Source organism: Sceloporus undulatus, chromosome 5, assembly GCF_019175285.1.
Source record: "Sceloporus undulatus isolate JIND9_A2432 ecotype Alabama chromosome 5, SceUnd_v1.1, whole genome shotgun sequence".
Lineage (NCBI taxonomy): Eukaryota > Metazoa > Chordata > Lepidosauria > Squamata > Phrynosomatidae > Sceloporus > Sceloporus undulatus.
Genome location: NC_056526.1, coordinates 62,252,733 through 62,277,491, shown reverse-complemented (window position 1 = coordinate 62,277,491; position 24,759 = coordinate 62,252,733). Strand labels below are relative to the sequence as shown.

General features: G+C 39.5%; 1 protein-coding gene across 2 annotated transcripts in view; it reads right to left on the bottom strand.

Annotated features, from left to right (window-relative positions):
- Positions 1–24,759, bottom strand: part of SLC38A1 (solute carrier family 38 member 1) — a 74,237-nt gene that overhangs the window by 36,019 nt on the left and 13,459 nt on the right. The window contains exons 2-5 of one of the 2 annotated variants that reach the window (XM_042467249.1): positions 23,580–23,774; positions 17,252–17,327; positions 14,317–14,432; positions 1,893–1,966 (exon numbers count right to left, since the gene is read on the bottom strand). In XM_042467249.1, coding sequence (XP_042323183.1) covers positions 1,893–1,966; positions 14,317–14,432; positions 17,252–17,327; positions 23,580–23,698 — 385 coding nt within the window. In that variant the 5' untranslated portion in view covers positions 23,699–23,774. Of the gene's footprint in view, positions 1–1,892; positions 1,967–14,316; positions 14,433–17,251; positions 17,328–21,773; positions 21,857–23,579; positions 23,775–24,759 lie in introns of those variants that run through there. The other variant, XM_042467250.1, reaches the window with a different exon arrangement.

Here is a 24,759-nt window from a genome sequence, read left to right as displayed (position 1 = left end):
AAGAGTATTCTGTTCAGGGAAGCATTCCCACATTAATTTATTGTTATTTGACGTTTATTATAATCTGTTATTTCTATATTCTGTTGAATGATATTGTATTTCAATTTTGTATTATATTCTATTTTCCAGAATGTACGTCACTGGCAGGTCCATTTTATTTTCTTTTATACTATTTATGCACAGTGCTGTGTAAACTTACAGTACTTTATAAATAAATAAATATAATAATAATAATAATAATAATAATAATAATAATAATAATAATGAAAGTAAGAATGACACTTGCCCCAGGAGTGCCTGGAGGAGGCAATTCTAATGCTTTCTCATGATATGACCAAAGTCAGATTTTAGTCATCTTGGCTTCTAGGAAGAATTCAGGCTTGATTTGCTCTTGGATGCATTTATTTGTCTTTTGGGCAGTCCATGGTATCTGTACAACTCTCCTCTGGCAGCACATTTCAAATGAGTTGATCGTCTACCTGTCCCTTTCTTCATGGTCCAGCTTCCACAACCATACATAAAAATCAGAAATACTATTGCCTGGATGATTCTGGCCGGTTACAAACTGGCATTTGGGACGTCCGGAGGACATCCTATTTTAAAAAAGGGGCGTCTCTTCTAGACACCCCTGGGCCTAATACGGACTCTGTCCGTACAAGATGGCGCCGGCCCTTCTACATGGCCAGCGCCATCTTTGCGTATCGGACGCTGAGCGTCCGTACGTGTCGCGTCCTTTGTGATGTAGCAAGTGAGCCCCTGGCGCCTCACTACGTCGCAAACGCGACTCCAAAAGAAGCTCCATTTTGGAGCTTCTTTTTCGGTCCGCAGGGGAGCCGTGCCGTGTGGAGGCTCCGGCTCCCCCGCGGACTAGCCGGCGGCGGTGGCAGACCGCCGCAAAGCGGCGGTTTGTATCCCGCCTCTGTCTTTGCAATTTTGAGGTTCCACCCCTCTCCACAGTAAAATCAATCTTTACACTTAAGGATCTTGGCTAGTTCATTCAGACTAAACCTCCCAATCAAATTCATCACCTCACTAAAATGGAAGCTACCTACTGTCACTAAAAGCCCAAATCAAATTCACTAACCCAGTAACCCATGCCACCAACTATCACTGGCCCCCAACAACATTCAATCACAAATTGGGAGGAGAAGCTGTGAGCTTGCTCAGTTTGTGTATTTGTTCTGTTCCCATGGGAAGAGCAGACTGCTCACTTGTAGAAGTTTATCCTTCATCTCATGAAATGTGAAGGGGAAAGTGACAGAGCAAGGCTGGATGCCTTTTTAACTGCACTGGAGATTAGAATGACCAAATTAATTTTGGAAAGGTGGCATATGAAACCAAATGAAGTCTCTTCAACTAAAGTCCTGCCTTGTTTTGTGGCCCATACATTATCTCCTTTAACATGAATAAGATATGATGACTGATCATAATGAAAACAGCAAGAAATCGTACATCCAGAGCTCATGTTGTAATACTAGGAGAACAAGAAGTAACTTTTTGGACTATATTATTAATATGCCAGACAGAACAAACAGGCAGTAGCCTTGTCTTGCTACTAATACCAAACAGTTGGAATACTAACAGAAAATGCATCAATAACAGGTGCTGCTCCCTTTCTTATAGCTTTATTTTTGTCCATGTGAGTTTTTAATTCCAGCTCAGTTAATGCTTTTGTTGATATACATGTACAAACTAGAGTTTAGCTTCAGTTACTCCAGTAAAACAGATTTAAATTCATATATCTATTTTATTCAGGGACACTACAATATTTCTCCCTGCCTCGCTATATTATAAAACTGATGGAGGGTGTGCTATTCAGAAGATTTTATCCTCCAGATCTTTCAACCTTGTCCTCTTATTTTGCTAGAGAATACAACATTCTTAGGAATTACCTGTTTCCTTTGCACAGATTAACAGGAGATTTATTGAATAAATAGAGAGCAATGTCACTGAAGTCAGAAGCATTCTATGAAAAGGAAATAAGAAAAAAATATATCATTGTTATAAGACAATCCAAAGCAGAGAAAGAAATATTCATTTACTTTAAAACAACAAGTGACTTCTTTTGGCAGCATTAATATTATAGGACTCTTGCAATTTCAATAAACCAGTAGGAAATCAAGCACAATGGAAATGTTAAAGTCACATGCTTGTGTATTCAAAAGTAACCAACTTCTTATTTTAGAGTTTAATCAAATAAATAAAGGTTGAAACAAAGCCCACATACATTTCCTAATAACTCCTCTAAAATGAAACTGGTCACTGACTCCTAGAATGTTAATAGGTGAGGAGAAACAGCTTATCTTTGGCCTCTTAATGTGATTTCTATTTAGCAATTCTTAATAAAACATTTCAAATCGTGTTGACTGTAGAACTTGGCAGGCACTTTATCATTGCAATTGTTGGAAAATCAATGTTTCTTAACATCTTTCTCTGTCTTCTTAAGCAGCTGCTTCCATTGTTTGATCTAATTTTATTTACTTTGTGTTATGTTATTGAAAGAGCTTTTAATTGTTTTTGCAATTCTACTTCTGTAGGGCCAAAATAATTTGCACAGGAAATGAAACTGAGTTACTATGAAACTCTTGCCATATTTACTCTGAACTATTACTGTCTTCCGTGTTTCTTATTCCAAGTAAGTTTATGTAACAGGTGCTGTAGGCTAGATTTCAGAGCAAGGAACTGGCAAAACCACATCTAAGTATTCCACAACTAAAAAAACCTCTATGACATTTATGGGGTCACATAAGTTGACAGGCAACTAGAAGGCATGGATGCACACACACACAGAAACACCTGTAGTCTCAGAGATCATTTTAATGGTAATGTTTTAAAATATCTATCTTAGAATTTTTGCTGGCTCTGACTACCAGTGCAGTGAATATTTCTTTCCCCCTCATCACTGGAAAACCAGCTTCAGAACATTTTCTCTGTCTCCAGAGGTGTTTTGAGGAGTGAACCGTGTGCTGTAGAGGTAAGGGCAATCACTCATTCCACATTCTGCCAACAGAATGACTTTCATCAACAGAATCAAGCATCTAGACCAATTCTGCTTGTAGTTAACCAGAAAACAATGATGATTTAAAAGGCCACTTTGGTTGTGTCTGCATGGGCAAGGATACTCAGGGAGCAGCCTGGAATATCATGGCCCCAGAACTGGCCCAAACTCCTCCCCTCGATTATCTGGGCCCTCCTTTCCAACACTGAGTGGCTGTTTGCACACGCATCCCTTGATCATATGGCTGGGTGCCTCGTTCTGACCTAAGAGTGAGCAACTCACTACCACCACACTTGTTGTAATGGAAGGGTGCCTTCCATGAAGATCTGGTGCAACTAGTGACTTTTAAAATCCATTGTATATCCTGGTTTGGCAGTGAACAGGCCAGAGGCAAGCATCCTTCTCCCATCATTAAATCATGTTAACAGCACAATCAGGGGGAAGATTATCGCACCCCCACGTACTTATCCCATTCTTGTCCCATCTGTAAACAGTAATGATCGCATCATTTGGTATTAACGGGAAGACAGAGGGCATGGTGTGTGTGTGATAATCTTCCCCTTGATCATGCTATTAACATGATTTAATGACAGTTTAATGAAGGGAGAAAGACTCTTGCCTCCTCTGTGTGATAATCTCCTCAGGAACTGAACTCTGCTTCATCCAGACTTCCCACTGAGAGGATGGGGGAGAGTGTTTTATTGACTTGTAAAGACTGGCCTCTTGCCAGCAATGTTATAGATAAATCAAAAGAGCTTATTAATACATAATAAGGTCAGGACTAAGATATTCACTCAAGACTCAGCAAAGGAAACTTGCCAAGTTCCTTGTCCTGGACAATTTTATTATTATTTATTATTATTATTTTATTCATTTATATCCCTCCTTTTTCCAATAATGGGACTCAATCCAGCTAACAACATTTTAAAACAATAAAATTAAAAACACTACTAAGTTAAATAAAAGGGTAAAATATACAATTAAACATTTAGGTATTAAAATAATTAAAATATTAAAATGCATTAAACAATTTAAAAAAACTACATACCTACCCTTTAAAAAATTTAAAACCAACACTGCATGGCATTAAGAGCCCACTCAAGAATTTGTAAAGATCTGGCAGCACAAATATGTTTTCACATGCCACTGGAGGGAGAGCAAGGATGGGGCCAGCCTAGCCTCTCTGGGGAGGTAGTCCCAAAGTTTGGGAGCAGCTACTGAGAAGACTCTCCCTTCTTTCCACCAAACAAGCCTGAGAAGGAGGTGGGACAGAGAGAAGGGTCTCTCGATTATCTTAAAACCCGAATGAGCTTGTACAAGGAAATACAGAGGCAGTACAGACCGGCAGTTTCTGCTGGCTTGACTGAGGAGAAGGGCTGAACTAGGGCTGAACATCCACATGCCCCCAGCCATGCCCATCCATCCATATGGCACGTACCATGATGGAGTCCATGGCAAGCAGCGCTTAAATGGCACCTGCCGGAAGGGGTGTCATTATGGCGCGCGAGCGTGCCAATAATGCTCCTTCCAGGAAGCTACTTAGAGCAGCTTCTTTTGGGGCACAGCTCGGTGCTGTAGTGTGTGGCTGCTGCAGCACCGATCTGGGGCATAGAGGGGCGGCATTTAGCCGCCCGTCCATATAGCCCTACAGCCCTTCAAATAGCTTGGACCCAAGGTTTATAGATCAAAATCAGCACTTTGAATCATGCTGGGAAACCGAGTGGCAGCCAGTGGAGCTGTTGCAACAAGGAAATTGCGTGCTATCTGTGCTCTGATCCAGTTAACAGTCTGGTTGCAGCTTTGGGCCAGCTGAAGTTTCTGAGCACTTTTCAAAGGCAGTCCCATGTAGACACATAACAATAGCCCAAACAGGATGTAACCGAAGCATGTAGAACCATGGTGAGGTCCAACTTCTCAAGGAATGGGCACACTAGTTGGCACATTAGTTTTAACTGTGCAAAAGTACTCCTGGTAGCTGACGAAACTTATTTTAAGCTCAGCACTATACTCCCAGTTTTAAGGGGGAGCGTAACCCCATCTAACACAGATCTGACTAGGAGCAAACTATTCTTCTGTTCCACCAACCCAGCTCTTCTGCTCCACAAATATCTCTTATTCACTCCATCTTTCCCTCCCCTTCCCTCCTCTCTTCCCAAATAAACTACACAGTTTAGCCTCCCTAGTAAGAAGCCACATAGATTAGCCTTCCTCATAACAGAACCTTGTGGTGTGCTTCCTTCATTTCTAATATGTCTTCTCCTGAAGCAGCAGGTCTTTCTGCTTCCTGAATGTACAAAAGAGGCACCAACTCTAGCAAATTCTATGACCTGGTTTATTACAGCACATTCTGAATTTCAGCATTAACTGAGAAATCTAGGAAGTTACTGTAGATGCTTATGTATAAGTCTAGAAATTTAGGTTAAAAAATGACCCCCCAAAAAACAGAGTCGACTTATCCATGGACAATGTTAGTACTATAGTTTAACTCTTATTTTAAAAAGGAACCACCCCCTGGTGAAAGGCAAGAGCATAATCTGTCCTGGAAGCACTGACCCCACAAACAGCTATGCCTACTGGAATTTTGTAAATTCTTTGGCATTGTTTTCTTTTGCTTCATCCTTTAGATCCTTTGTTACATGCTCTTAAATTTTACCCTCAGTTTATTCACGGGTCATATAAAAATCCATAACTTTGGCCCCAAAACCTGCCCTTGACTTATACATGAAGTCGACTTATAGTTGAGTATATACGGTAGATGAAACTACTAAAAAAATGTTGTGTATACGTAACTGAAGGCATACCCAGAATGACTGAAAAATATCTGGTTTTTCTGTTCTTTCCAGTTTTATACTGAGTTAAAATAAACTGAGTTGGAAAGCTGGTATAAAAAGTCTCTAATTGTACTGGGAGTGACAGAAAATATTATAGCATAAACCAAGTGTGTATGGATCTTCAAAATAAAATTGGAAAGAATATGAACAAAACTGGGACTTTTGGGTCTTTCTAATCAGCCTGGATGCACCCTGAATGAGTTAATCGACACATTAATCTCACTTATTTTATCTGGGCAACAAAACAATCTGTGCCTAAATCTGGAAGGAATTAGGAAGTGTTGTCAAACACATACACACTTAACCCATAACCCTATATTATTTTGATAACATATTTTAATGCCCAAATTAAGTCATTTTATTATGAGATTTTCTGATTTAGCAAGCTGACAGTTTTAGCCGTCAGAACAGGATATCCACCACAACATGCCCATCATCCTGCCACAGGGGAGGATAGGATACTACTTATTTAACATTTAACTTTTAAAAGTCCAAATATATTTTTACTAATGATCTTTTCATATAACTAGTATAGCATATTCCCGGAATATAAATCACATTTTATAATATCTAATGTAAAAAAAGACAGCAAAGCCAATTCAAAAAATATCAGTTACACAGCCTCTTCAACGGGTTAACTAAAAGATACACCAGAGTTTTATCTGGTCGAAATAATCGTATCATGAAAGAACAACTTGGATCCTTTAGAAAAGGGAAGAGTGTGATTGACCAATATTTCACTTTACATCATTTAATAGCAAAGTAAACAGGAAATATGAGTCAGCAAGCTTTATGTAGCTTCTGTTGACTTAGTGGCAGGCTTTTGATCTAGCGAAGAGGGGCTAGTTATGGTTAAATTATTATAGAATTTCTACTGATACACATCTCCTAAGATGGACTTGAACGTTAGTGCAGGTGATTTTATCCAATTCCAGCTACTAATAAAGTTCATAAACAAGACTAGGACAAGATATTTCTCTGCCTGAGACAAAGAACAAGGTTATGTCACCTTTCATCTGTGTAAAAAAGCCAATGGGATGGACAGTTGGACCTTTCATCAATGTTGGTGATAGGACAGCATCTTCCACTCTAAAGTGAAAATAACACACTAAAGAATTGCAAAGGAGTTCATTGCTGCTCACTCCAAATAACAATAAATAATAACTGCATATTATGTACAACAGAATTCAGTCCAGAACATAATCAGTGGAGGAAATAGTTTAAAAGGTGCAGGACACATTGCAGCATATGCTGTTTTGCTCTTGCTTATTTGTCATCTGAAGTGAGTGCCTCATTTTGCCTAATAACAGGATTGACCCTGTTTATCAAATCTGTCTTGAAGATATTTATTTTTTTGAAAATGATGTTGTTGTTAACTGCCCTGTTGACTTTGATTCACAGTGACCCTGTGGATGAGACATCTCCAAGACGCCATGTCCTCAACCTCTCTATTCAGGTCTGTGGTATTCTCAGTACTTGCCTCTAGCACCACATTTCAAACAAGTTGATTTTCTTCCTATTGACTTTTTTTACTGCCCAGCTCTCACATCTGTATATGATGATGGGGAATACGATGGCTTGGATGATCCTCACTTTAGTGTCCAGAGTTATGTCCTTACATTTTACGATCTTGTCCAGTTCTTTCATAGCTATCCTTCCCAATCCTAGTCTTTTTCTGATTTCTTGACTGCAGTCTCCGTTCTGATCAGTATTTGAACCAAGATATGGGAACTCTTCCATTAATTTAATTTTCTTGTTTTCTAGGAGGAATTCTTGTATATTTTCTGTGGTCATTATATTTGGTTTTTTAAATGTTCAGCATTAATCTAATTTTGGCACTAATTACTCCTTGACATTTTTCAAAAATTGCTCCAGGTCTTCGTTTGTTTCTGCTAGTAGTATTGTGTCATCTGCATATATTAGGTTGTTAATGTTCCTTCCTTTCATCTTCCCTCCCCTTGCTTCTAAGTTCAAGCCCACTCTGTGTATTATATATTCTGCATATATGGAGTAACTCCTATTTATCACAATAGGGTGGTCGTATGCAGCTGTCCTTTCGGCTAAGCAGTTTGTGAGGTTAGATGTAGCAAGTAACAAAGATTAATTGAAAAGGGAAGCAAAAGGTTTATTTCCTTGAGGCTATTTCAGAAACTTAGAAAAGAGATCAAAGTATGAGAGTCCTGAAGCTTATGCATGGAACCACCCTTGAATATTGGATGGGAAATCTCAGGCCATGGGGCTGAATCTGGCACTTGGACTCCGCAGTGAGCCATGGCCCCAGATACCACCCTTTGGTAGTTTCCCAGCTTTTGTCTGTTCCCTTCCAAAGGCTTAAAATGCATCTCCTGAGGCTTAGCTGCTGCCATCAAACATTTTAATTTAAAACACATTAGCATTTTTGGTCCCATCATTTTGCTTTTGACTCTATCCCCAGGGGACTACCTTCCCCCTAAAGTTGGTGAAAGCAGACTTCACACTGAAAGAGGTCCCACATCTTTGATTTAGCATAACATGTGGACCATGCCAGGGGGTTCTCAACTGTTGGTGCTACTCTACATAAAGACCAAACCATTCCCTAGGTGAGATAGTAAGAAGTGCTACTAAGCATGTTTTCTGCTCCAGTGACCTTGGCCAGTGACTTTACGCTTGGTCACAAATGCTTATTCAAGAGTTCCAAACAAATACTTTCTGTAAAAATAGTGGCAAAGCTGCTAGTGTAAAACTACTGATGGCAATCCTGGAGTAAAAAGGATCAGTTATCATCTTCTAATTCACTGTCCTTTCCTGTTTTAAGAAGCTCACACAGGTTGCTGTGTGTAAACTTGGTCCCCCCCCCCCTTCCAGTAAAGTGGCATGAAGGGCCTCTTTATATGGATGGCGGCTAAAGCTGAAATAGACAGACTACTGCTAGTGCTATCCCAAGAAGTGGTATGAAAACTGAAACAGCACTGGCTTTCTGCAAATTTAAAACATATGCAGGGAAACTGAGAAAATTATGCAGCATCCCAGTGGTTTTCATGTTCCATATATTAAGCCAAGCTAAAAAAAAAACATTCTTGTCAAAATCCATTTAAGAAAATATCTGTAAAAATAATTTTGTGACAGCTATATCTAAGAATATATAAGCGGTGTTCTTTCTTGTTCTACAAATGGGAAGGAAATAGTGTGTAAATGACAATGCCACTTAAATGGTCCACAATGCATAAAACCTTCCTCAGACAGCATCTTGACCATCCAACACTGTCAATACTAGTGTGTTGAAAATAGGAAATGTCTCTTCATTTATTTCTGAGGTTTATTAAAAGTTTACAAAGCTAGAAAATATTATTTTCAGCCAGAAGCACAAAGATGTTACTTTTACCGTGTGAAGTGCTGAAGAGGATGGTGGCACCACACATATTAATGTAAAATGGACCAGAATGAGCACACTAGATGGGCAGAAGTTTTAAGGCTGTATTTATAAAAGACTGAGGTGATTTGAGGAGGGAGAGCCAGTGTGGTGTGGTGGCTTGAACACTGGACTATGACTCTGGAGAGCTGGGTTCGAATCACCATTCAGCCCCAAAAACCCACTGGGTGACCTTGGACAAGTCATACTCTCTCAGGCTGAGAGGATGGCAATGGCAAACTTTCTCTGAAGAAACTTGCCAAGAAAACCCCATGCGCCTTAGAGTTCCATAAGTCAGAAACTATTTTAAGGCACACAACACACACACACACAATTTGAGGGCAGAAAAAAGCCGTATCTCAGGTTTAAAGCCATTTTATGAACTTTTCATATTACGTTTACAAACTGGGAACTCCAGAGTCTTCCTTTTTCCTGTGCTAGAGCACATAAGTGTTCTAGTGTTTCAACCTGAACCTATAAAAACCTGTCAGATCTTCAGGAGAGCTTTTTCTCAGTCCCAACACTGTCACAGTCTCACTTAGTAAGAGTACAAGAGAGAGCCTTTTCAGTGGTTGCTCTCATCCTCTGGAATCCCTTCTCATAAGAGGCTAGTCTGGTCCCCTCCACGCTTTCTACTCATCTTTTTGTTTAAGCATGCTTTTAATATGTAATCACTGACAGGGAGGGTGTGCATGATTTATTTATTTTAACTTTGTATGCTTTTCAATATGCTTTTAATTGTTTTATAAATGCTATTGTCAAGTTTTAACTGGTTTTTTTTGTGACTGCCTTGGATCTCACTCTGGGAGAAATGTGATATATAAATGCAACAAGCAAATAAATAAATAAATAAATAAATTCAACTGGCTAGTGTAGCTGTAATTTTAACAGCTTCTTAATGTGTAGACTTGAGTAGGTCATAATAATTTTACCTCCATGTGACGTATGCTATCAGCAGGTCAAACTGCTGCTAAAGAGTAAGCCAAAGTGTTCATCCCTGGTTAGATGGCAATATCTGGTAAATTATTTATTTTCCCTACTCTTCTCCCATTTCACATAAACAGAAAGGTTAAATGTAACAGGTACTTTAAAATTTTATTTTATTTTAGCTTGAGTATGAAAGCCATTACATACAGCATCTGGGTGCCTTTCTTGATACTAAGATGAAATTTCTCTCAGGGCTGGCTTTCTCCAGCCCTTACACATATTAATTCCCTGTAACATATGGCGTTGGTCACTTGTGTGAGTCACCTGGAGCTATTTGTTCCAGGCATATTTCCTGCAGATCAGCTGCTTTTTGCTTCAGGCACATTTGTCATAGATTATGTAGGCTGACCTGTGAGGCACTGATGAGCCCATGAAGTGCCAACCTTCTCTCCCTCCTTCTAACAGTTGTACTGGGGGAATAAAGAGGCAGAGAGCCTGAATTAAAGAGAGAATGTTTCTTGGTTACTCAGTGTAGCTCTTCATACACTCCCCCACCCAACATTTCTCTCCTGCCTCCCAGTCCAAGTAATTTCAGACAGAAATGACTCAGAGGATACAAGGATGAGAAAACATAAATATGTGAGTGAGAGGATGTAGAGAGTTCTCACACTTCAGCTCACACACTTGATTATTCACCACTCTTTTCTTATCTTGCATTTCCCTACAATCCAGTTTTAAGGCACTATGATGTTAGGAATAGGATGACAGGCATATGCATAGGGAGACAGGGGACACTGAATTTTAACAGGTATTTCCCACACTCAGAGTCTTGGCTCATTCTACCCTGTTCCAAATAGCTGACCACCAAAATGGCTATGAATAGAGAATAGGTACTGTATATGCATGCACAGCTTTAGAAAACCAGGGGTGACAATTCTGTTTCAACCCAATTTTGTTGTTTCCTTCAGAATCTCAAGTTCTTCATTCACTGCAACCTTGTGTCTTTTGGATCTGTTGTAATGTATCAGTGATGGCTGAGGATGATGGGAGCAATAGTCCATCCCCAACGGCTGGGGATAATGAGTGCCATAATCCAATATACATGGAGGGTAGCAGCTGGGAGGGGGGAATTCCAGACATCCCAAACTCAGATTAAGAAACACAGTTGTGGTTTTGTGTTTTAGTTTAATTTTTTGGGGGGGAGGGGAGAGTTTCAGTTCAGCAGCTGTAGCTATGAAAACACAAGATCCTGCTCTTGATGCATACTGTTGTATCAAAACAGTATAATCACAGCTTGTCTCAGAAACAAAGAGTTTTAGTTATGGTGTAAAAAAAAATCCTGGCATACATATAAGCCTTTAGGATTCATCCTTGATTATGAAGCAGTATCTTGTTCCTCCATAACATGCTGAGCTCCTATTAGATACTTAAAAATTTAAAACAACAAATATGCATGGCTGAGTTTAAGGAAAATCTTGAAATGCTCCCGTTTAGTTCTGTTATTTAAATTTTAGAAAAGAGAAAGACTAAGGGTACAATCCTGGGAGATATCATCCTGCACAAATGCTGCTGAAATAAATCTGAGCTATGCAAGAGTACTGTTGAATATTTGTATAGTTACTAATTCTGTTCATAGGGTTTGTACAAAACAATTTCTCCATGGACTGGGCCCATGCATTACATGCCTATGCATGCTTCCTCAGAGGTAGGTCTACCTGAGTTTAAGGGGGGCATATTCCCCAGAAAACATGCTTCAGATTGGAGCCTCCTTGCATGTTCTTTGAAACTTAAAAAAGCACACCAATTCACAAAATTATGAAATGCCTCTATCTGGACTCTAAAGTATTTTTATGCATTTCGCAGGGGTGGCATCAGTCCATGTTAAATCTATAAAATCTGTCTAGTGTACATGAGAGCTCTTTTTTATGAGAATCCAAAGAACTGTACCTCTCAGAGGGTTATTTAAGACTATGAAGTCACTGCGGTGTTCCTTTCACTCCTTGACACCTCAGGGATACTGAAATAACTTGTGTTTGTTTAAACACCTCAAGCAGTTCAGTCTTAAATGCTCTCTGGGCAATTAAAAATCTCAAGTTTGATTCTTCAACTGCTGCTAGTATAGGATGGAGAAGAAACACAGTAGGATTCTTAAATGGGGACCTGGGAGCTGATGATGTTCTATGACAGGGGTTAGCAAAGCATGGTTCTGGGAACGCATTTACCCCCTGGCTATTAATAATAATAACAATTTTATTTTAATAATATAATTTATTTATATTCCGCCTTTTCCTGAAGGAATCAAGGCAGATTACAGCACAAAAGGACAATAAAATACAATATAGATTAAAATCCACAATTTTAAGTAATCCCATACCCCAATTTTTATAGCCATCATCCACTCCACGGAGTCTTGAGGGGTTGAGGGTTACAAAAGGAGTCAGGGGGTGCATGTGTCCCCAGAACCATGCTTTGCCAACCCCTGTCCCTACTCATTCCAACCCTAGAAACCTCCATAAGCAGCAATACACCTTTTAAATAGCTGGCAGAGCCACCATGCACGATTTAGCATCCAAAACCATCCATTTTTCAAAACCAGAAGTGAATCTTTATTTTATCATTTTTAAATAATAATAATAATCTTCCCCTTATAAAACCTAAGAGCAGGGGTAGGCAACCTTTTTGAGCCGGGGGCCGGGATGCTGTCCCTCAGACAACTGGGGGGCCTAAGCCAAAAAATAAATAATTAAATAATTTAAAAAAAAAAAATTAAATAAATAAATAAACTGGGACAAATGTAGGACAAAAATTTCAAATGGAGGACACTTTTCCTTAAAAATGGAGGACACGCTAAAAATTTGCTGATTTTTAAAAAATATTTGGGAACAAAAAATATTAATATAAATGCATGTTTTGGAGGCTTCTATAGACAATTGCCCCCCTTGCCCGCTGCTTGCCCCCCTTGCCTGCCGCTTGCCCCCCCTTGCCCGCCTCCTCCTGATAGGCCAAAGGCCCCACGCCCTCACGCGAGAGGCCAAAGGCTCCGGCAGCAATCGGCGGCAGGACCGGGCTGGGGCCGGTCTCAAGGCCTTGCCGGGCCACATCCAGCCCACGGGCCACAGGTTGCCTACCCCTGCCTAAGAGAAAGCACAGTGTAGAGACTAACATTTAGAAAGCTGATGTCTTTCAATGAGAAACATCATTGTCTCCAAAATCCTTTGCAATTAACACTTGTGGGTTAGTCACATAACATACCAAATCCATCAGTACCTATTTTGATGGAGATATACTAAAAACTGGTGCTTCTACTGTTCACAGGAATAACATGCTTAATCTACATGTCCCTGCATCTTGATTCAAAACAAAATTGTGGGGTATCTTTTTTTTTTTTTTTTTTTTGCATAACAAGAAAAGTAAGTGTCATTATTTCTCTTAGGATATACCAGAACAATACAATCAGTGGCTCAGAATCATATGCCCTGTTTTGTGGACTTCTCTCCAAAATCTCCTCATGTTTGAATTTTGAATCCCCTCATTTGAATTTTGTTTTCTAGAACTGGGTAATGTGGGACCAGGAATATCAGGACAATGTTTTTAATACTGCATTTGTTCTTTGAAAAGAAAAGTCATATATCTTCAGCCATTTATTTTTAGCAGTCATAATCATCTATGCCAGACACTATTCTTATTCATGTTACTTATAATAATGGAACATTATTGCATTGAAAAGCATTGAAAAAGAAGGATGAAACTTCTAAAATGAAGGTGAATCTGAGGAAACACAATCAAAAGGCCCAGATGAAGTATGAGAAAAAAAGAATGTGACATTGATAGGCTACTTTGCATAAGATTCTGGTTTATGGAGCAAAAGTTCTGTAGAAATTAAGTCCTATGGAAATTGAACTAGAATGAGTAGAAAATTCTATAGAAGTATGTTAGAAACTAGGGACAAGCATACCATTATGAAGAAACTAGAGGGCGATGCTTGACTGTTTGAACGTTACTCATTTGCCCCTTAAAAGTGGTGCACATTTCATACTATGTTAATTATATAACCCACTTCATCTATTACAACAGCATTTGAATGGAACATGAACATTTACACCCATTTCAAATTTACACATCAATGGCAAAGCAAAAGTGAGTCAAATCCATTTTGCATATAGATTACTTACAAAAAGAGCAGGATTCCTGTGTTTGCCAGTGCAAAGGCAAGGCCTAATATCCCACTGCCCATGATGGCATTGCTGAGATTGAAGACAGACATTCCCAATGATGTTGTGCCTGGAATCTGTAAAGATTTAATAATTTAGTTTAAAGTACAATAATTTATATTAAAACAGTTTAGAAAGATAAAGAGAAAATAACCACAATTCCAATGGTTTGTTCCTACAGTTTTAACTATTGCTCCACTTTTAAACTGCAAGTTTTATACACATTGCATTTTGCATAAAGTTGCTTAACCTTGTGCTATTATCTTGAATTGGACCCGATTGTCTTTCTTCCCAATGGAATTAACATTTTGAGACTGATACCTGATAATATGTCAAATGTTCTCGTAACAACCTAGTGAACACTTGTTCTAGAGTTCAGTGGCAGAAGAATTATGAGTAACTGAAAGTCAATGACAACAATTGAGGAGGAGTACATAAATATAACTAATAGAAAGGGGCATGTAACCACAAAGGACCTGAAAGAGTCATCTGCACATACACTGTAAATACAGGTTAATATTTTGAAAACAATATTTGTAAGAACGCTACAGTGAATAGTCACATGTACACATCAGATGACACACATAATGTATGCATTAGCTGAAGCTCATTCATCTTTCCAGTCTCTTCCTTAATTACTGAAAATAGTGTTCATAGATCTTTTTATATCCAGAGGACAAATCAATGTTTTGTGCTTACACAATGTGTCTCTGTACATTTACTTCAGTAGATCTTGCACAGATGTTGGTGCCAGTTAAAGTGATGGGCTGCTAGCAACAGGGAGACCTTGGTTCAGCCATGAAGCTAAATGTGTGGTGATCATCACAGTACCTCTTCACCTAACCTAATTCATGGCTAAGAACTGAAGGAAGTAGTGTGTATGGTACCATACAAAACACCTATTCAAGGTAATGTTTCTATTCCCAGAGTAGCCAGTCAGATACCCATGGAAAGCTACAGCAGGACGAGCCAATAGCAGCCTCTAGCTCATATTCTCCATCTCTCAAGCCTAATATAGTATATATGAGACTGCCTGGGCCCTGAGATTTTTAGGAGAGGCCCTTCTTTCAGTCCCAGCATCTTCACAGATACACTTAGTGTGGACACATGGTAGGACTGTGTTGGTGAACCCATGGCATGTGTGCCATTTCCAGCATACAGCTCAGTTTGCGTGGGCATGACAGCCACCAGTGGAAGGGGTGGGGAGGGTGTGTGGCCCGTCTCCTTGTCTTGGCCCAGTTTGCCCTGGGACAAAGGGGCCACAAGGAGCTGGACGGCAGTGCCCGTGTTCTGGCTGGAGGTCCCGCCCCTCATGATTGGGGTTCTGTTTGTTGCTGTGTGCCTTCAAGTCATTTCCAATTTATGGCAAGCTTAAGGCAAATCTATCATGGGTGTTTCTTGGAAAAGTTTGTTCAAAGCTTTGCAGGGGGGCACAGAGGAGGAGAAATAAAGGAGGAGGAGGGAACCAGTGGTGGTTGCGGCAGCAGGGGGGGCACAGAGAAGGAGGATGAGGAAGATAGGAAGAAGGAGAAGGAGGGAACCAGCATGTGGTGTAGATGGAGGAGGAAGAGGAAGAATGGTGCTGTGTTGCAGGAGGAGGAGGAGGGGGTGTGCCTTTAAGTTGTTTCTGGTGACCCTACCATGGGGGTTTCTTGGCAAGTTTTGAAGAGGGGGTTTGCCATTGCTGTCTTCTGAGGCTGAGAGTGTGTGTCCTGACCAAGATACCTTGGCAGTTGGCTTCATAGCCTAGCAGGTACAGCATTTCTGTAATGGATATGAATTTTAAGAACCAGCCCTGTTAGTCGGAATATCAGTATGCACAGGGTGTTCTATGGAGGACATTAGAGGAAAACTCCCTTCCTAGAGCAGCTAGAATGAGTCCATCCATGATGTCATTCTATCAAAAGGGAAAGGTTTTTCAACAGGCTTTTAACACTGAAGGCTTTTAAGGAAAGGACTTCTAAAAGAATGACATATTGTTTTAAACTGTACTGTTTTTAGATCCCCCCCCTTTTTTTAAGTGTATATTTGAAACTGATTTAAACATTAGTTTAATATTTTAATGTTGACTTTTCACATGTTTTAACTATATGGTAACAATTTCAATGTGAAACATGTTGAGTCTCAGTTTATGGTGGGGGGATGGTATATAAATAAAGATGAAGATGATAATGATGACGAGAATAACAACAGTAGGAACAAAAACAACCCATTGAGATTAGTAGCCATTGACCAATCTCTTCCTCCTCGTTGTTAACTGCCATCAATTCAACTCTGACTTATGGCAGCCCCATGAATGAGATACTGTACCTCCAAGTCACCCTGTTACCAACAGCCCTGCTCAAGTATTGCAGACTCAGAGCTGTAGCTTCCTTGATTGAGTCTATCGCTCTAGAGTGAGGTCTTCCTCTTTTGCTACTGCCTTCAATCTTCCCAAGCATTATTTCTTTTTCTAGTGAATCCTTATGTTTTATGAATATGTCTAATCCCTCTTTTAAGATGTCCAGGATGGTAGTGATTACTACAGTCTGTGGAAACAAATTCTTCAGCTTCACTACATGCTGTGGCAAGAAAGGGTTCCTTCTGTCTATTTTAAATCTTTCATCTTTGAGCTTCATTGGATGATCCCAATCTAGAATGATGAGGCAGATCCATTTCCCCTAGAAGATGCATTTACTGCATTTAGTTGGAGGGCAAATTATAAGTTGTGAGAATCATGTAAATTGCCTTGAGGTCCCTGGAGGTAAGATGGGGATACAAATTTAATAAACACAAAATATGGGTGAAGTGTCTCCCAAATGGAAGAGAATGGCATTGTTCCTACTTCATGTGTCACAACAGCTCCCCCATGCACAAGAGATTAAATTTCTTTTGTAGGATGAGGTGAGGAACCTACATATTCATCACATTTCTTCTTTTCCAAGTGGCTGTTGGTTAGGCTTCTTCTGCTCTCACGGTCTGCAATAAACTTGCTGAAAAATAGTAAGACGGTATTCTTTAGCATAAGAACAACACACATCATGAACAACCCTTAGCACTGTTTATGATCAGTAACAGTTACTGAATTGTTTTAATTAAGCCACTATGAATATTCTTGTGCCAAAAGGAATGGATGCAGCAATGGAGAAATAATGTGTCAATGGCCATTAGCTGTCAATTGTTATTCACTGCACCATGTGGACCCACAGTGCTGGTTTTGTTGCAACAAACTAATACAACTTCCCACCCATCACCCCTTCAAAATGGTACATTTAACTGCTGTTTTTCCTGCAAAATCTGATGTAGTTTTGCATATCATATAGAAATTAAAGTCAAGATGTGGCAAACATTATTCTTTTTCTCAAGATTCTGATGAGAAGATTTATACATTTTCCCTGTGGAGAAATATATGACTGTTTAGAAGTTACCATTACTGATGCCCATCTCTTCCATAAAACCAACACGATAAACTTCTGGCCCTCCTTCCCTTATTAAAACAAAGCCTAAAAATGCCTAAGGCTGTTAGTGACATATTATTCCCCCTTCTACCCTTCCTTTCTCTTCCTTGTTCACTCCCCCATGTCTAGACATGACACCTAAGGCAAAAATCCTGGAGGTCCTAATATCAATTTTCTTCTCTTCATATCCACAGTCAACTTCACCACCACTCAAAATGGAAAAAAAGCAAATAAACCCACCCAAAATGAAAAGAAATATATGAGATTTTGGATGTCAAACAGATACAGTTTCAATTTTGTTGTTGTTGCTGCTGCAGCTGGTGGTGGAGTGGTTACTGAAAAACATGGTTCCTCCTAGAGGTTCCCAGGAATGTAAAATGTGCATTTTATCTCAAATTTGTTTAGAGGGAAGCATACCTGAATCCCCAGGGTAAACAGGAAAATGACAATAGTGTGTGTGTCTGGCTTTTGGTGCTGTCTGACTTCCCTAATGTTAAACAAAACAAGATTAGTGAATTCAAGTTCATACCTCCAGACGTTCATCATCTTGATGTATGCAGTTTTGGTATGTTGGAAAAATAATCTTCAAAGGAACTATGAGCTGTTTTAAAAAGGAACTTTAACTCTGTAGAAATTCTACATGTTCAGTGGGAATGAATTCAATTTGTTAGGTGCTGTCTGCATGGGCCAAAATGCCTGTGTTCCTACCAGCCTTGTGTCATCCTGTTTGGACGATGCAGGCCAATGCCCCAAGGCCAGGATCAAGCTGGATCCTTCCAGACCAAATGCAGATCTGGTGGATCTGTACCAATCCTAGGATAAATAGGGGTTAACATGGATTAAATTGATCCTCAATTTGCTGAGGAGTTTCCTGGAAAATCAGTGGCTAAGTCTAGCAGATTAGACAGTTCTGTGTGCCCTTTATCTTACTCTCCCATTGCTGCTAGTGAGAAGATCTCAGTCACCTCTGGCATGGAAATGAGCTACCTGACCATGTGGATACAGCCAGGTGCCCTGTCTCCATGTCAGATGTGGCAATGGGGGTCGTCTCACTAGCAGCAATGGGAGAGGAAGATAAGAGGTTGCCGGCAGTAGCAAGTCCATGGTGCAGGGATAGGTGGGCATGTAAACACCAGCCTGTCCCTGAGACAGCCCAGGGACCAATCCAGGTTAGCACCTGGGCCAGGAAAGCATGGGCTGACCTTTCATCATAATGAGGTACAGCTTTATTATTTGTGAAGTGGCTCAAAACCCAAGATTATATAATGAGCAAAAACATTTGGCAGACTTTGTCTACCTACAACTTAAGGAGAAAAATAACAGTAAGAAAAGAGAAAAGCAGATTAAAGAAAGAGACATCTCTACTTAGCTAAGCTTCTGAATACAAGTAGAACTGTGATTGAGGAAGTTCAAAACTTGGGAATGTTACCTTTTCAACCACCAGAATCCCCAGAATCCCTGGGAGTTGTAGTCCAGAAGATAAATTTTCCAAGCTCTGGAGAAATGACTCAGAAAGAGAATGAGACTAGTGGCTGATCTAGCTCAGGGATTTCAGCCCTATCTTACATTGGCTACCTCCATAAGTCAGGCCTTCTACTTCTCCTACCATTATAGCTTACCATTGGCCAAGCTGGCTATGGCTGCTAAGAAATGGCATTCTACCTCTCTTCACCCTCTCCAAAGAGCTTGACAAAGAAATCAAGCACTTAGATCTACAGCATGCTGGAAAGACCTTAAGAAGGAATTTGAGCTTTCTCAAAGCCTGGGAAAGTTCCCTTTCCCACTACAATTCCCAGAACCCCCAAGCCCTCATGGGACACTCAGCCCTTAAGACTGAAAGCAAACCAATGAGTATACATGGAAAAGAGAGCTTTTATTCTGACTCAGAATGAACCAAAGAAAAATTTGACCTACATAGCTTTTAGTTTGCTTACCTTAGTTGCAATAAAATAGCACCAGACCTCCTGGGACTGTATCACTTCAGAATGTAGATGAAGAAATGCATGTTGAATGATTGCCTTTATATTTAAAAAAGTACTCTCTAGACTTGCAGTATGTCTTGGAGATTGCTAGACCAGTGGTTCTCAAACTTTTTACCATTGTGACCCCCTTTACATCTATATCCAGACATCATGCCCCCCACACATGACATGGTATAAGAAAAAATATTTTGTTTGTTTAGTGTGCATATTTTCATTCACACATTCATGTATATTAATCTTTTAACAGCTTACAAGGAAATAGCTGTCCTCATAGAATCATAGAGTTGGAAGAGACCACAAGGGCCATCCAGTCCAACCACCTGTCAGGCAAAAACTCTCAATCAAAGCATACCCGACAGATGGCCATCCAGCCTCTGTTTAAAGACTTCCAAGGAAGGAGACTCCACTACACTCCAAGGGAGTGTGTTCCACTGTTGAACAGCTCTTACTGTCAGGAAGTTCCTCCTAATGTTGAGGTGGAATCTCTTTTCCTGTAGCTTGCATCCACTGTTCTGGGTCCTGTTCTCTGGAGCATCAGAAAACAAGCTTGTTCCCTCCTCAATATGACATCCCTTCTAATATTTAAACAGGGCTATCATATCACCTCTTAACCTTTCCTTCTCCAGGCTAAACATCCACTTGCTCCTCATAAGGCATGGTTTCCTTCACCATTTTAGTTGCCCTCCTTTGGACATGTTCCAGTTTCTCAACATCCAATTGTGGTGCCCAGAACTGGACACAGTATTCCAGGTGGGGCCCGACCAAAGCAGAATAAGAGTGGCACTATTACTTTCCTTGATCTAGAGACTACATTTCTATTGATGAAGCCTAAAATCGCATTGGCCTTTTTAGCTGCCACATCACACTGTTGACTCATATTCAACTTGTGGTTTACTTGGACTCCTAGATCCCCTTCACATGTAGTTTCGTTCAGCCAAGTGTCCCCCATCCTATATCTGTGCATTTCATTTTTTTGCCCTAAGTGTAATACCTTACATTTCTCCGTGTTGAATTTCATTTTGTTAGCTTTGGCCCAGCTTTCTAGCCTATTCAGGTCATTTTCAATCTTGTCCTCTGGGTTATTAGCTATTCCTCCTAATTTGGTATCATCTGCAAATTTGATAACTATGCTCCCCAATACTGTCATCCAAGTCATTGATAAAGATGTTTAAAAAAGATAAAAACAACTGGGCCCAGGACAGAGCCCTGTGGGATCCCACTGGTCACTTCTCTCCAGGATGAAAAGGAGCCATTGTTGAGCACTCTTTGTGTTTGGCCAGTCAACCAGTTACAAATCCACTTAACAGTTGCCTTGTCTACCCCACATTTTACAAGCTTGTTTGCAAGAATGTCATGGGGAACTTTGTCAAAGGCCTTACTGAAATCAAGATATACTATATCCACAGCATTCCCTTCATCTACCAAGCTGGTATTTTATCAAAGAAAGAGATCAGATTTGTCTGGCATGACTTGTTTCTCTGAAACCCATGCTGACTTTTTGTGATTATGGCATGGCCTTCTAGATGTTCACAGACTCTCTCTTTAATTATCTGCTCCAGAATCTTTCCTGGTATTGATGTCAGACTAACTGGACGATAATTGTTGGGATCCTCTTTTTCCCCCTTTTTGAAGATGGGGACGTTTATTTTCCCCTCCAGGACCATAAAGCTTTTGGAAGAGGAGGAGAGGGGAATCAGGGTCGAGGTTTCACACCTGCCCAAGCAACTCTCATGCCCCTTGAGGGCACCACCCCACAGTTTGAGAATCACAGGGCTAGACCATTATTCCTTTCCCCAATAACCCTTTTTTTCTGTAAGGCTGGAGTTTCTGCCAAGGCATATTTCAAACACGCACCTTACATGTACATTCTGAAACTTCACAGACACAGCTATGTTATCATCACATGCTCTTCCAGTACATATAGATGGGCTCTAAGTAATACTGCTTTAGAACAGGAGATGGCACAATGTGCTGTTGCCAAGCTTAACGTAGCATATACCTGTCTGAAGGAAAATTCTCTGCAACATGCAGCTTTACATGCTGATTTGCATATATTTTCTTGAAGGGGGTTCTGCTGCAACAGAAAAATTAAGTTCGGCACATAAATAAAGCTGCCGAAAGGCACTGTTATCTAATTGTAAATGATCATGAAGAAGACTTTTGCACAATTTGAAATCTAGCTCTTCCACCTATGCACCAGACCAAGGTAAAAAAGGTATCATTTGAACCATTTACAATCTGCTTTAGTATGCAACCGTTACAGTCCTCAATATGATAAATGAGATGCACCCAAAGTTTCAGAGATGTCAAAAACCATATCCTGTGGCACTGGCAGTATTTGCACATAAACCCATAGTTTAGCATGATGATGATGATGATGATGATGATGATGATTATTGTCCTGCCTCTTCCAAGGATCAAGGCAGCTTACAATAACAAACATACAACATAGTAAAATAATCTCATTACTCCCTTCATAATTATAATATAATATTTAGAAATACAGTTAAAATAATCAAACATTTAAACCATCATAACAGAAGCAGGACATCATGGGTAACACGGGTTAATCAGGGAAGGCCTGTCTGAAGAGATCCGTCTTGACAGCCTTTTTAAAGCTGTCAAGGTTGGTAACATGTTGGATCTCCTCCAACAGGCCATTCCATAATTTAGGAGTGGAGGATGAAAAGGCCCTCTGGGTAACCTGGTTTTTATTGGCTGTAATAGGTTTTTCCCAGAGGACCTAAGCATGTGGTGTGGATTATACAGAAGGATTATACAGATGTTGATCTTCTACATAACATTTCACATTTGTAACCTTCTTGTTCTCTGCACAGACACAAAGATTTTCAAAGTTTCTGCTTTTAAAAAAACCCTAGCTTTTTGCAGCAAACTATAAATAATTTTAACCAAGCTTTGCTGACACAATCAACCTTAAAACCATAGTTTATGAAAGTTCTTTTTCAAGGTTAACCACAGTTTAGGATTTAATATAACAGCAAACTGCAGTTAATCTAGAATAGAAGTGGACATTTCTAATTTACTATCAGTTTCACAGTGGAGGAGTGGAGTTGGGGAAAGACAATGCAAACCCAAGAATTCTTGTCGTTTTTCTTCATAATACTAAATCAGGACTGAGCAGAAAATAAATTGGGTTCTACTGACAGATTTGCAGTGACTTAAAATATATCAACAAAGATTTCTGATTCTCATTTGTTTAACAATAAAATTTTCCCACAACCCAAAGCTGGACCTAACAAGATGCAGATTTTGATCCTAGAGGCCTTCAGTTCTGGTACTCAAAACAAAGTTTTCTGATCTAATGTCTCTATTTTAACCTCTGGCTTCTGTTTGTGGATCTTGAAGTTGTAGTAAAAAAGAAAATAACTCCCACAAGCCTGGCATTTGCCCGATATCACATAAATCCATGGTTTTGCGTTACATGTTCTGAACACAGCTGCGGTCCAAATATTTCAAAGAGGTCTAATATTGTCTGATTTGATTCTGTTTTGAATGACTAGGCCTTTTTAAATGCTGGCTTTTCGGTTATATGGTATTGTACAGATTCTTATTAAGCATGATGACATTTAAAGGCTGAATAAATTAGTATCCTTTGCTCTCTTCTCTGTCTCTCTCATTGTTCATGTCAATGGCCAACAGAGGTGGGGTATGAAATTCAAATACTTCTTTGAACAGAACATGACTAAGAAATGAATCACTCATGAGCTATGTCTCAAAACAGAAATGCTGCTTTTAAACATTATGTTTTCACATGGTAAACATGGGACAGTGGAAAAATACTAACCTATTCATCTGACCATTTTCTACTTCTGTGAAATCATTGGAATCATTGCTGACGTTGTCATCTTCTGGGATTCTCATATTCTGCATCTCAGTTAGTTCTAGTCCTGTTCTGAAATGCATTTTGGTTTAGACAGCTTATCTTAAAGTCCAGTTGATCTTTGGAAGTCAGAGAAAGCCACAAAATGAATTTGAAATCCTGAAAAGAAAGGAAAAAATAAAACCATTAAACAGAAATTTGGATAAAGCATAAAGAATAATAAAAAAAATCAATTGTCTCTGAAAATATTCCTAAATATTTTTGAACTAGGACCTTGTCTTGGGACTTGAAAGATCCATATCATATTTATTCTACTATAAATGAAGAGGGCTTCAAAGGTACATATAAACTTTTACTCTTGAATTTAGTTATATTAAAGTTAAGTTCTAGGTTGTAATTTTAAACATAAAGTTTTCTTCTTCTGTAGGTATATACTCTGGAAAAGAATATGAAATTCTGAAATTAGGTATTATTTACACAATGCACAAACAGATTAACTTTATAAACAACTACACTTAAAGCACTATTTATTTATTATTTGTACCATTATTTTATCCCACATTTGACTCTCACAGTAATCCTCTGAAGTAGGATAGACTAAATACTTCAAGGCTGCACATTGGCTTTTATAGTTAATTGTGTTGTGAATGTTAGTGCTCCTGCTCCTAGTCTAACAATCTACCCCTCACTACTCTACACAAGTATATAGTACAACTTAATAACACATGAACAACCACTAGAAGCTATCAGAGGTAGGTAGGTTGGACAAGTGGAAATACCCTTGGACCCATTGGTGACTACACCTTCCACTGTTGCAGCCCTGAAAAACAAAACACAAGACATAATTTGCCCTCAAATAAGGCGTATGTAGTTTATTTATAAGGAGATCAGTCATCCAGGGAGCATCCTAGGAGCATTAATTGACTTGGAAACAAGCCAGACAATTCTCATGCACCTTGCTTTAAAGGAAAATTGCATGTCTTGCTTTCCAGGTGCTATGCCACTGAAATTCAACAGAATGGTAGTATCAGGAAAGCTGCTGTTTTCCTGTACAACAAGGAGATTGTTCTTCCTACACATTGTTTGCAAGATGATTAGTGCTTGCCCACTATTGAAATTAAGTAAGAATTCCATGGCTCTCCCA